Source organism: Mya arenaria, chromosome 1, assembly GCF_026914265.1.
Source record: "Mya arenaria isolate MELC-2E11 chromosome 1, ASM2691426v1".
NCBI classification, from domain to species: Eukaryota; Metazoa; Mollusca; class Bivalvia; order Myida; family Myidae; genus Mya; species Mya arenaria.
In genome coordinates this window covers 42671649-42686027 of record NC_069122.1, presented here as the reverse complement: position 1 = coordinate 42686027, position 14379 = coordinate 42671649, and the positions used below count along the sequence as shown (strand labels likewise).

At 33.9% G+C, this 14379-nt stretch overlaps 1 protein-coding gene across 1 annotated transcript; it reads left to right on the top strand.

Annotated features, from left to right (window-relative positions):
- The first annotated feature begins 1102 nt into the window (after window positions 1-1102).
- LOC128227326 (gamma-aminobutyric acid type B receptor subunit 2-like) lies at window positions 1103-13059 on the top strand. Its single transcript, XM_052937737.1, has 9 exons — window positions 1103-1199; window positions 2385-2471; window positions 4389-4539; window positions 5817-5931; window positions 6955-7062; window positions 7377-7499; window positions 7674-7820; window positions 12245-12433; window positions 12931-13059. The coding sequence occupies exons 1-9, from the start codon at window positions 1103-1105 to the stop codon at window positions 13057-13059; spliced, it is 1146 nt and encodes a 381-aa protein (XP_052793697.1).
- The last annotated feature ends 1320 nt before the right edge of the window (window positions 13060-14379 follow it).

The following is a 14379-nucleotide window of genomic DNA, read 5'->3' as shown; positions in this document are numbered from 1 at the left end:
ATAAAATTGCAGATGGTACTAAGCTTAATCGTTAAGATTTTCAACTTTCGCGGATCCGTCTTCTGCCTCTCATCCAATACACACTCCTTGAGTCAGATGATGCATGGACAATGTCTCAGTCAATGAGGTTGTATTCTTAGTCAGTTAGATTATCTGAAATAAAATACGGTCACTATGTTCTTACTTCAGGTCATCTAACTAATACGACAGAAGACAAAATAAGACTATAAGTATCTTCCATGGCCGAGAGTGTAAGATAAGTTCATCCCGACCCGAGCGTAGGGTACTTTGCGGAAACGAGGTATATCGAGTTTCCGCTAAACACCCTGCGCGAGGGTTGGGGTGAACCTTTCTTACACGTGCGGCTATGGTAGATGCTTTTTCTCCCACCTTAGTTAAACAAAATTAAGAAAAAATATATGTTTTGCTAGAATTAATTTGTGCGTAGTGAAAATAAATGCGTATGGATATGTGATAATTCGTGGTTGTCATGGATATGCGCGCATGGAATTCAGATTATGTTAATAGTCAGATCGTTCTTTAAATAGTTATGAGGAGAGTGAAGCATTATTTATTGAAAGGTGCGTGAAAACTTTTTTATGGTGACAACTGAAGCGAGAAATAATTAATATGCATTCTAAATATTGCCACAAGACAAGGTTTCTATGATGCTACAGACGGCAGTCTTCAATAAAGGAGGTAATTACAATGTGATGACCATTAAAAAGGAGTTCCATACGGGTACTTGTTTTATTATTGCCCGAGGGCAAGATAGGAATTACTAGCAAGGTTAAATGTTTGGATCTACTAATCTGAGGTGGGAGAAAAATTAATCAATATATAGATTTTCTGTATAGCTAAATTATTAGTTTAAGGTTTCTTGTTGCAAAAACACCGCATTATGAGTTTGTATTTTTCTAATCCCTGCATTTTCCTTAAATAACGTAACACATTTGATACAAAATATTCAAGAAAGAGCTCAAATTAACCTCAAGGAATTTAAAATGCCACGTTGTATTATGATTTTCTAACAGGTTATGACAAAACGCTCGCCGAGTTTGCATACGCCGACGGCGACATTAACGAAATCATATTTAACTGTATGGCGGACTCGTCATTCGTCGGAATATCCGGCCGCCTCTCATTTAAAGATGGAGGCGCTGATCCTGACAAGAGCATGGTGTTACAACGCATTCAAGGTACTTTTGTAATTGTCAAGGTTCGCTTTTGCTTGTACAGGTCCGGAATTCAAAACAGTCAGTATCCTTATAGTTGGCAATACTATATATAACTAACATATTATTAGCTCGTCTGCTATTTCGAAAACCAATGGTGTTTTATGATACCCGTAAAGTCATTTTCATCATTGTTTGCGTTGTGCAATTGTTTTTGCAGTTGCCATAACTGACAAATCGGTGGAGCTATAATAATGTAACTTGGAACACTTTTTAAAGGAAACAATTTGCATGTGTTTTGCATGTCAATGAACGAGACGCTGTATAATTGCTGTTTTAAGGATATTATTAATTTGTGTAATTGAATCATCTTTATTAAGTCATCTCGAAATCTGTGTGTGTGTCTTAATGCGTCCGCGTTGCCAAAACAAAGAAAAGAAACGAACGACTGAGGTTACACACAACACAAATCATTTCGTTATACAGGTTTATCCACTAAACCGTTGCTTTTCTAGTTACCTTTTCCTCGCTATTAGATATATCATTATGTGTCATAACATACTTTAAGCAAACACTTATCATAGTACAACTACTAGTGATGTATGAAAGTATGTATTTAATTTCCAAATATATTTGTTGTGGTTTTGTGTTCTTAAAATATTGACAATTATATGAATAGCGATATTAAGAGTACATATTTTAAATATTATGTCTGTATTTATACGGTAATTTATAAAGGTTGCAATGTAGAGTTATGATTTAAGTCTTAGAATACAGATTCATTTTAGAGTTCATTATACAAGGAAGAAGGAGACAATACATGTAAAGATATTGAATTGATTTGGGCATAACTCTTGCCCTAGAACTTAATAGATACCCACTTGTAAAACATTTCTGCATTTAGTTTGGTATAAACGTTAACAGTCTAGGTAGAAGGTCTTCAATGTTTTAGAACATGCCTTAATTTTGATTATATTATGTTTGAAACGTTCGTTTATATCCTGCCATTAAACAAACTGACTACCGAATTCAAATGAAACTGTTAACAGTATGCCTATTTTACGAATTTTAAACATTTTGAACAGTCACTGCAAAAAGTATACCACTTTATGTTTACAATTCTACTCGTATAACCGTTTATCGTCGTTTGATCAATTACTGTTTCCTAATGAAAAGAAAATTTATTCCTTGAATTTCTATTTATTTCAGGAGGAAAAAGGGTGAATGTCGGTTATGTTACACAGGCGACTAATACCAAGCAAATAATTTGGCTGAAAGGAGTATTGAAATGGAAAGGTATGACACCTTTCAACCTATCAACCATATTATAACCAGTTAAATAGTGTAAACCATAGCGTCATTTTCACCAGCACAAGCAAATTGAATTACTGACATAACAGATCATTAGCTTTAAAGCTTCCTTTTCGATCCCGTCTTGAGTACTCTGTTTTGTACATATATCAATTGACTGTCTACATTCCGAGTATTATTGCCACAAAAATCCTTATACCATGCTCAAACTTGGCATATTATCTGGAAAGTGAAACTGTTTTTGTTTTTAAATAAATATTGTAAAACATATAGTATGACAGATAGGACTGTAAACTAAAAGTAGAGTGAAATAAACAAATATGTTGAAATCGTGCACGTCCTACTATCATTATTTAAAATTAGTTATAGCATTTCGACTCACCGTATAACATTTCTGTCTAAAAAAGATTGAGCATGAAAAGGGTCTAGTTCATATATTACAAATTATACGAATTAATTCAAAGTGAGCCAGAGCGACCGTGATAATTTACGAAAGTTTAATTTGTAATAACTATAACCGACCTATATATTATCGTTTAAAAGCACATAAGGTATTTTATTTACAAGGATGTTGATTTTGGTTGCCAAGAAAACCATATTTATTTTGTGTCATTTGAAATTGTTTTATAAATGCTTTGAAAAGGTTTTTGAAAATATCACTCAAAATTATTAACCGATGCCCTATATAAATGTAATTCACTATTTCGACTGTTTTACAAATAGTTATCAACATTACAATGTTTTGAACAATTGACAGTTTGAACTGTTACACGCGCGTGAGGCACCATCATAGGTAAAAATAAACTGCATATCGTTTAAACTCATGAATTTCCGGTATTGGTTTTGTAATTAAAATCAATATGTGAAACTTCAATATATTCGCTTTATAAAGGTATTTGTCTCTTTCGTGTTTAAACAAAATATATAATCAGGTAATAAAACAGTTGTTGCATTTGCATTTGTTCAACAGTGAAAACTTTTGCCCCTCGGTGTCGTGGATGACATTCTGAACTGCTGCCTTCGGCCTATCTGACTCGGTACTACAGTTCAAAAATATCTTAAGGTGATCATTAGGTTTGACGTCACTACCAAATAAATAAATTGACTTGTTTACACAGGCCAAAATCGCTACGCTTTGATTGGCTAGTTTGATGCCATTTACATCAAGTTGCTTGAACAATTATATCGCCCACATGTGGATGTATATAACTTTGTCAGATTAATATGGTTATAGCAGACAAAATGTCACTCCTCGAAGAAAATCTTTAACTCCATTATATTTCTTTTTTATCCATATCATTTAGGCTTTACCAGTAATTGTCACATGACTGTGAATTTGAAATCAATGAAAAATACTAGTTTAATTAAAAATAACTTAATTTTATTTGCATTGTAAATGAATGAATTATAAGCATTTATATTCACCTTATATAATAATACTTATAGTACTTAGTTATAAATAGCAAGTATTGTCGTTGGGTCTGTTCGTACATACTAGTCCCGAAACTTACCGAAAACCCCGCTTATGTGTCTTTGCTCAGTAATTGTGAGTGTTGATGAATGTGATATATCTGTCTATGCATGTTTGTAGGCCCCTTGCCTGTTGGTTTATATTAAGAGTATATCAAGATAACATTTTTCACACGTTTTGGATTTAGTCTTTGATTATGGTGGGATTTCTTAGAGTTTGTTTTTAAAGATAACACTATAAACGAAGTACAAGGCGACGTTTTATAGACGCTAAAAAAATCCGTAAAATTACTAGACAACACTTCAGACTTGCTTGGTATACAAAAAGAAAATGCTCCTATCCAACATGGCTTAAGATTAATGTCGTTGTTCTTACTTACTTGTATAAACACGACGGCCATTACAAATTGAGACTACAAATATTTCTTCCAGGCAACAAAATACCACGTGACTCGACATACGTGACCTACCGAGAGATCACCATCCCTCCAGTAATGTACATAACCTTGTGTACCCTTGCAGCCTGTGGAATCATCCTGGCTCTCTCCTTGTTTGGGTTCAACATTGTGTTCAGGAGCAACAGGTACGTTAAAACAATACAAACTTTCTTGAAAAGGGGTAGGCACAATAGTCCAGATTTAAGCAGAAGTACTGTTTAAACTTACAGCCATTAAGACTATACTAATATTACACGAGAGACCCCCAATGTAAAAGTCGTGTTAGTGGGCAATAGGTCTAACACAAGACAAAAGCTGACCACGTGACATAACGATTCGAACGAGTCAACATCATGTTCGGTAAAAAGAAACACGTGTATGCACAACAATTGTTCTTTCAGGGTTTAAATTGGTACACAACTAATGTGAACTATTTCGCATTTCAAAGCAACCGATGACGCAATACCTCAACTTTTTTGTCAAAAACCGACGACGTGCAACGTGTTGATGGGATGAGTTTCCTGATAAATAAATTGTGTGACTTACTATGCATTATGATTGTGGTATTTATTAGTCAAATATAAACATGTATATGTTTTTCTAATGCTGTAAGACAACATTTATCGGAAAACATGTTTCAATTGTGCTTGCGGAAAAAATGAGAGAGGTTGGCCATTGTAACTTTCTAAACTTCTTTTTCCTATAACCAAATTATTTTTGCTTTTCGTAATAACAGAATTCAAAAATTTCATATTTCTATAGAATTTTGGCCTCATGTGTAGGATTATATATACCCTGTGGATAGAATTTACATTATGGAACTTCCGTTTGATAGGCGAACGTGGTAACTAGACCAGAAAGGTTATTTATTTTTTTCAATAACAAGAATTTTTGTATTCTATTATTACGAAAAGCAAAAATATTTTTTTTATCATTTGGTTAAAAATATAAATTGCTCAACATATCGCTCAGTAACAAGGTATAGTGTTCAATTTTACTCAAAGTCTGCCCTATGTATTGTAAAAATGATATGGAAATATCAAACTTACAGCGATTTTCCCAAAAAAAAATTCTAAAAGCGAAATATATTTGCTTCTTGCAATAACCAAATGTGACGTGACAAACCACGTGGTATGTCTACACTGTAATGTGCGGTCATTTCATATTCATATTTCGAGTCTTGCCTTTTAAGTATCTATTGAAGAGAATGCCAACACGAAACATGTATGAACGTTTTATTCATAATTGTTTTATGAATCATACCAATGTTGAAGAGCATGTCATGCTTTGTGTTACCTCACACACTTGTACAAGACACAGTAGGGCGTCAATATGAAACGGTTTTTAAATATGTATATGATTAATTTAATTTAATCCTATGTGTCAACCAGTAGTCGACATATCGTTTACTATTTATTTCTAGATCAGTGAAGATGTCCTCTCCGAACATTAACAACGTGTTACTGTTTGGATGTATGATGTGCTACTCAACTGTGTTTCTCAAACCGACAGAGACGACGCATGGAGCTGTTTGCAAGGTGATGTCGTGGTCCTTTTAAGCTTGCCTGTGTGTCGAAGAAAAAATGCAACACATCATCCTTGCACAATACAAAACCAATTCAAGATTTTCATTCTAATCTTGGAAAATGCTTTGCATGTGACAATTTTTGCATTTATAGGAAGAGCCATCATAGTTATCAGGAAGAAACCATTAGGAACAACATACACGTATTTGCGATCACTACGGGACGCTCTTGTTTGTTACTTAAGTATATTTCTACTGATGATTATGGAAAATGTAAACTATGGAATAGTTTGTTTACAACGTTACATATATCATTTTATAATAAACAGTTTCAATTAAACCGATACGTTTACATCAAATATTCAGAAAATACGGCTGTGATATGTGAAGGCAATGTGGTTTCATGCAAAGTTACGGTCCTTTAATGTTAAATTTTTAATGTACTTATTGTCCAGAATACCACGTAGGCTTGTGCAAGGTATGATGGTACTGTTTCAAGCATTGCCAATGAATTGTGAAATATCGACACTGTCAATGTCCTGAAAAAATATGTTCCCCAAAACTCACTTGTTTATAATAAATGCGTATTCCATTTTTGTTGTATTTGCCATTTTGTTTATAAACTTGCACTGTTACATGGGTATTCAATTATTGTTTTAAACATCACTGTTTCTTTTCATAATTAGCATACATGTATATGGGGTTTTCATGCTTTTCAAATACAACTTTAACTAGACCGACATGGAAAAGGTAATATTGATATATTATCTTTGAAATATGTATTTTTCACATACATATAAGCAACAAGGCTACAATAAAACACTATTAACTTCAGGGACAAACCCAGTAGTGTTTTTATACATCCTTAGAGACACAAGGTAAGGGCCAAAATTTAACAAGAGATACAAACGTACGAACACCACCAATCCACGTAAAAGTTGATGTTGGAATGGACAAAACTGTATTCGATGGTGTTTTACATCTTTCCTTTTGTAAATGTTTGGTTCTGTTAGTTTATCCTTTTCTACTTGTATAGGCTCGCGTCTGCCTCTTCTGTATCGGGTTTACAGTGACATTTGGTGCGCTATTCACTAAAACATGGCGAGTTTACAGAATCTTCACCAACAAAAAACTTCTTAGAATGGTAAGAGTTTTAATCAACATCTTAATGGTATCGTGTTGCAACAAATCAAAACGCATGAACAGTCTCTAAATTTTTGTATTAAGGTACGTAATATCTGGTTTCAAATTGTATTTGTTTATAAAACCTACTTTTTACGAGAAATACAACGGCCAAGGCCCTTTTGGCTTTCATCTGAATCATGTGTCGACATTATTATAGCACAAGCATTTTTATTTGCATCTTTTGTTTAATTTCGACTAAGTTCCCTGTAAATTGCCCCTAAACCGAGTTTATTAAAAACAAATTTACTTAATAATTGTTTTAAACATTTCTAGACAATTAAAGACTACCAACTTCTTGCAATAATCGGTATCCTAGTTGCTGTGATTACCGGCGTCCTTATTGCATGGGAGGCAGTTGGGCCGCATTCGGTAGTAGTGCAGTACATAGAAAAAGAGGTGACCTTCGTGTTATACTGTTTGTATAAAGGTGTTCTTAGAGAAGTCAAACTCTAACATTGTAATCATAATGATATAAAGACATTAAAACGACAGGGACAAGCTCAATATAGTATTTAGTATGTTCAGAAGTCGATATGCAGATATTAACTATTATTTGATTTTTGTTTTCAGATGCATATGGAAGGAAACGACGCTAAAATTCGACCGTTTGTGCGCATGTGCAGGTCTGATTATTCGGTGTACTTCGGCTGGGCCATCTACATTATAGAGGGCGCCCTTCTGTCGTTTGGAGCATTCCTTGCCTGGGAAACACGACACGTAAGGTCAACCTTTACAATGCCTTATCATATTTAAAACATGACCCGAATACCATCTGTGAGTCGGTACGTAGGGGTATTTGATGAAAATCATATGCTCCAACATGTATTGTTTCGCTTTAGAACATTGGTCGGAAAACCACACTTAAAATCATTCAACGTATTCATTACGACAGAGAAAAAAGGCACGAAATGGAAATCGTCTGTGAAGGACCTAATTAGTCAGGTAATATGTCATCGAATGCGCCCAACTGTAATGTTTGCTTAGCAGTAACTCTGAAAAGTTTGTTAAGAAGACGCTATCTTAGACCGTTAACATGCGTCTGGAATCAAGGCCGTATATTTCTTTTACCATGAATATGAGTCTGGTAAATGGATTGCGAAATTTGAGACCATAATTACAGCCGGCAATTAGGGAGGCGCTATTTTAAACCATTCATATGTGTAATGTATCACAGAGGCGCTAATTTAGACCATAAATACGAATCGAGTATCAAGGAGGCGCTATCGAATACAAAACACATGAGTCGGTCATGACAAGGAGGCTAATTAAGACCCTATATGTGTGTGGGTACCACGGAGGCGCTATTTTGGACGATAATTACGGTTCCAGTGGCAAAGAGGCACTATTTAGACCATAGGTATCACGGACGCGCTTAATTACGAGTCGAGTATCAAGGCGCTATGCAAGACCACTAACATGAGTTTGTTATAAAAGAAGCGCTATTTTAGAGCATACATGTGGAGGATATTACGGAGGCGCTATTTTAGAACATAATTACGAGTCGGGTATATAAGGAGTTTGGTATCAAGGAGGCGCCAGTTCACACCATAAACATCCGTCCGATGTTCAGGTGTTGCTAATCAAAACCATATACATGATTCCATTATTAATATGATGTTATTTCAGATATATTTCTAGATAAAGCGTTACAATAAAGCTTCTGTTATTATTGGATCAATATTGTCGTTTGTAAACACGGAATATTTCAAATGACCTTTTTATTATATACCTACAAATATATTCTGTATTGTACAGAAAATGTTAAATATTAATATTAATATTAATCATAATAATAATAATAATAATAATAATAATAATAATAATAATAATAATAATAATTATAATAATTTTGATAATATAATAATAATAATAATAATAATAATAATAATAATAATAATAATAATAATAATAATAATATTTTTAATAATAATAATAATAATAATAATAATAATAATAATAATAATAATAATAATAATAATAATAATAATAATAATAATATTATTAATAATAATAATATAAAAAATAATAATAATAATAATAATAATAATGATAATATGACTTTCGAAGCTGTGTACTCGTCTAAATATATATCCGTATTGTACAGAACAATGTTAAATAACCTATAATTTCATCTACGTTACAGTATGCTTTGTTAATAAGTCAGTTTACAATATTTGTTCCACATGACGTCCTTATTCTGCATTTACGAATGCAAGTCTTCGTTGAAAGTTTCTTATGACACCAGTTTTTTTCTACAAATGGCTCCGTCTTACGTTAACAACATAGATAGTATATAAATAGCTTTCCTTAGCAATGCTTGCAAAATATATTTTTCCAAACATTCAGGTCACGACATTTGTTGCCATCATCATTCTTAATAAGAACAACTTTATAATTCGTACAACACTTCAAGGCTACCCAGACTGTAACTTTTTCAGCGTTCAAGAATATCTCATTATACTAATTTGGCTGTTCAATTCTACAATACCTACAGTTCTTTTTATTTACGTGGACATTGAGAGGGAAAAAGGCTTCGTCTAAATCATCCATTTTACAAATGACTGCTTGAAATGTTTTTACGTTTCAAATGATAAATGCAATGAAAACAATTTATGGTGTATGCTTTAAATCCTTCTTTAGAAGTCTAAAAACACTGGTAGAACTTGCAGCGTTGTCAATGTCAACTTACACCCGAAGAACAGACCATACAGATGTTTTACATATCGTATATCTTCTTTAGTTCCACAGACTTCTCATTTTAAAACGGGACGTAGACATCAATGGTTGTTAGGCTGTCTCTTGGCCCTCTTCAAACCTTTTTGTTTCATATTCAACACTGAATCTAAATATGTATTGTCATGGTTCTGATATTAACTGTAATTGATGATTTGCTTTCGTTAAATGATTTAACCACTTCTGGACTATTCCCTGGATTGTGCCATATTAAAAGCCCGGCCAACAGGAAATTAGGAAAAACGTAGTTTTTAAAGGGGACATATATTATGAAACACCCTGTTTATATGAGTCGGGTATTTTTGAGGCGCTTTTTCATGCTCGAAACATGGGTCGGGGGTCAAGAAGGGACCATTTTAGTCGGCTCTTATGGGTCGGGTTTTGTGCAAAGGATGAGGCGTTTTAAAACATATGTACGAGTCAGGTGTCAAGCAGGCGCAATTTAAGACAATGCGTACGAGTTTATGTCCAGTGTCAAGGAGACGCCAATAAAAACCATACGTAAAAGAAGAGTGTCAAGTAGTCGCCATTTAAGACCAAACATACAAGTCGGGTATCCAGAAGGCGCTATTATAATAAATAAAGAATGAGTCAGCTCTAAATGATGCACCATTTAAGAAAACTTAAACGAATGAGTCGGGTGTCAAGGATGTGACATTTTAGAACATAACAGCAAACAACGATCATGCTCTACACTAACGAGTATATTTATTATATGTGTCATGAAATATACTTAATCTTTCCAGATCTGAAACAGTTAATTTAGCTGTATTATATAATTTAACTAATATCAATTTAGAAAAAACCTATTGGTACTTGTATACGGAATGTAGGCGTTGCCAGTATGGGGCATTTGATTGATTTATTACTATTTGTCCAACGGATGAACGAAGTATCTTTAAAAGCTGTGCTCGAGTTGTACATTAAGATAATTAGGTTTTTGTAAAGAAAAACTGTAAGGATGATTTAAAATGGTTCGTATTAGTCCCACAGCTTATAGATATACAGAGTTTAATAACACACATATATCTGACACGGCTCATCTAAGTGAAAAAATAAGCAAAAACTTTGCTGTGCTTCATCAGTTATGCAATGCGTTGTACACAGCGGTATCAATTTTATGCATTTAAAAAAAAAATCTTGCAGTTGTATCTGGTGTCTTGTACAAGGCCAGTAGTCATTAATTCAAAAACCGTTTTTAGAGGCACAAGTTTTGACCCAAACGACACTTACAGAGAAACACAAACGTACACACACCATAAACAGACCATATCGCATCAAAATAGCCTTTCCCGATAAATGATGAGTATTTTTAAAAATTGTGTACGTTCCGAACCGCTGTTTGCAAATTTAAGTCCAATCAGTTTATATTATGTGAGGACGCTGTTCCACAATGACGCTCGTTATCTTTCGACTGTTATCCTTAAACCAATTAAATATGAAATACCAAAACGACATTAAAAGAGACTCAAACACTTACACACAAAACACAAACAGACCAAGACACGCATAGAAAAACCCTTTCCTGATAAATGATTGCATTTTCGCTTTGAAACGGTCAGTCAAACTCGAGTTCACTGCACGATCCTTTAATAATATATTGTAAATTGGAACTCAATCGATTTATTATTGTGTACGTTCCGCACCGCTGTTTGCAAATGTAAATAGAACATATCGTGTGAGGACGCTGTTCCCCAATGACGCTCGTCATACTTTGACTGCCGTCCGTGGATCATCTAAATATTTCATGACCTGCCTGTAAATAAATAGTTATACTTCTTTAAGAGCAATATTTTTTTGCGGCGAAGTAACTTTTCCGATGTGTTTAAAGTATATCTAATGAAACACTACTAATTAAGATATCCATTAATGCCATATGAATAAAGATAAACACAAAGTCTTTCTTGACGAAATTCTCAATAAAATAAAATAAGACATAAAAAACCCTGTTAATATGACCATTTAGTCCATTAGTTAAGCAAAATCATCCAGAAGTTCTCAAATTTTCTTTTAGAAAGTCTCCCAAAAATCCGGATGATAAATTCCCTGAACGCTTACGAACATGAAACTTTAAAGACAATTACATTGCAGTTTGTTACGACGCACAAGGCAATGACCAATAAGACATTGAACTAGAAACACAAATGTGTGAACACCACTCAGACTACACTCATATTTGTTGAATGGGTTGTATACGTATTTTAAAGGCTACAAATGTGAAAGCATTTAATGCAGAAAAAAACAGTTCGATATGTTATGTTATGTTATTTAAACCGTATATCAACATTGTAACTTAATAGCGAGAACAAGTTTTTTTTTATTTTTCGTACGTTAAATCATGAGCAGTTCAGTTGCCAAAATATTGGAACTAAATTTATTTAGGTTCTATTTTCCATGAACATTTTCAGGTAAAGATCGAGGCCCTGAACGACTCTCACCAGATTGGCCTCTGTCTATACAACGTGGTTGTCCTGAGCGCGGTTGGCCTCACCTTGTCTCTTATCATGGAGAATGAGGTTGTCATGCTGTATGGGATCACGTCCGGATGTCTCATCATTGGAACTACAGTCACACAGCTTGTGGTATTTCTACCAAAGGTATACGACATCATTGGATAACGGTTTGCATTAGCATGGCTATTAAATCTTATTTTGTAACAATACATTTTTTTTATTCCTAGAAAGAAAGATAAGTGAGTATACAATCAATTATTAATTCGTTAACACATTTAAACATATATAGTGGTCCACGTTGTATTCTAAATGGCGTGGAGTATGTAAAGTTGTATCTTTGTTCGTAATTAAGTGGATGCTTCTTGTCACATAATTGAATATCCAACCCCATTTACTTCACGAACTTATAACAAGCCGATTTGACATTGTGTAGTCTAGAGTTAAAATTGTTTGTTGTAAACGAATGTAAGTCCCTTATTAAAATGGCCATAAGAATATAAAAAAGTAAAATATCCCCATATACTTCGCACACTTATGGCAAACAAAACAAGACACTTAGGCCTAGCTAGCGAATATGATAAATGTTTGGTTAAAGACATGTTGATTGTATATAAACATACATAAACATTTAATTGTTTCAGATACATGCTGTTCACTCAAAGGTTGAATCTGCAGTACAAAATAACGGCGCCATGTTCAAATCGAATACCGGATCAGGGCCGGCAACCAACACTAAGGCTACGGATGACCATACATCGGATAAACAGTAAAATAAACAAACAATGCCAAGTAAAGAAAAACGCTGATCGGGCATTTTATTCAACCATTAGGGAAAATGATACCAGACCTAGCTAAGCAGTTCGTTTAGGCATTTTATTTTATAGTTTTTTGGAAGAGGATAACACAACTAGCATGGCTGATAATGGATTTACCTCGGATAACCTGTAAAGGTTAAAATATGGACAACTTTAAAAACAAACGTTGGTCAGGTATTTCATTTAACCAATGGGGAAACGAATCTCACGACAAGCATGTCGGATAATTGCCTTTCCTCGGATAACCTGTAAAAGTTAAAACATAGACTACTTTTAAAACAGCATTGATCGGGCATTCCATTCCATTAAAAAGGAAACGAATAACATAACTAGCAGGGCGGATAAGAGCCTTACTTCGGATAACCTTTAGAAATTAAAACATTGGCAACTTTTTAAACAAACAATTGTCAGGCATTTCAGTTTAATAATAAGGAGACGAATAACACGACTAACAGGACGGATAAGAGCCTTACTTCGGATAAACTGTAGATGTTAAAACATGGATATCTTTAAAAACCAAACATTGATCGGGCACATCATTCAACTACTTTGGAATCCGACTTACACAAATAGTATGGCGGAGAATTACCATACCAGAAATTACTTGCAGAGGAAACAAAAAAGGACCTCTTGTTTCGCATTCCATTTAATTATTCTGTATTGAAATATCAAAACTATTACGGCGGAAAATACTGACATCTTGGATAATCAGGAAACAAAACACACTATTCTAGAACCGATAGGACGAATAACATGGCAGATAATGACCATACATCAGATACCCAGTAGAAGAAACAAACATGGACTTCTTAAAAAAACGTGCTGCTTGGATTTTTTTTATTCATTTATTCTGGACGAAACCTCGCAAAATAAGGAAAACAAACACACATAGTACGACTAGCATGGCGATAAAGAATATGCCTCGTATAACCAGGAAAACAAACACACATTATTTAAGATTAATACGGCTAGCAAAGCAATAAAGACGATTCTAGGATAACCAGGAAAACAAACACACAATATTTTAGATTAGTACCTGTTACCCATGCAGACCTTTTAAAGTATGCCTGATTCATAATGCGAGTATGTACAAATGTTAGTATTGTCGACTATACTGTAGATCACAAGCTCACAAGCGACTAAAATAAAGAATACAATAAAAAAATCAAGAATCAAAACTTATCTTGATAGCTACAAACGAAATAAACCTTGTTACAACATGCTTTAAGTACAACGTTAATGAATTTGTGTGTGTTATATCTCCAAAGTGAGTTT

Coding starts and splice junctions, on each gene's coding strand:
- LOC128227326 (XM_052937737.1), top strand. CDS start 1,103: ATGGCGGACTCGTCATTCGTCGGAATATCCGGCCGCCTCTCATTTAAA. Junction 1,200..2,384: donor GGTGTTACAACGCATTCAAG/GTACTTTTGTAA, acceptor TATTTATTTCAG/GAGGAAAAAGGGTGAATGTC. Junction 7,500..7,673: donor TGCAGTACATAGAAAAAGAG/GTGACCTTCGTG, acceptor TTTTGTTTTCAG/ATGCATATGGAAGGAAACGA.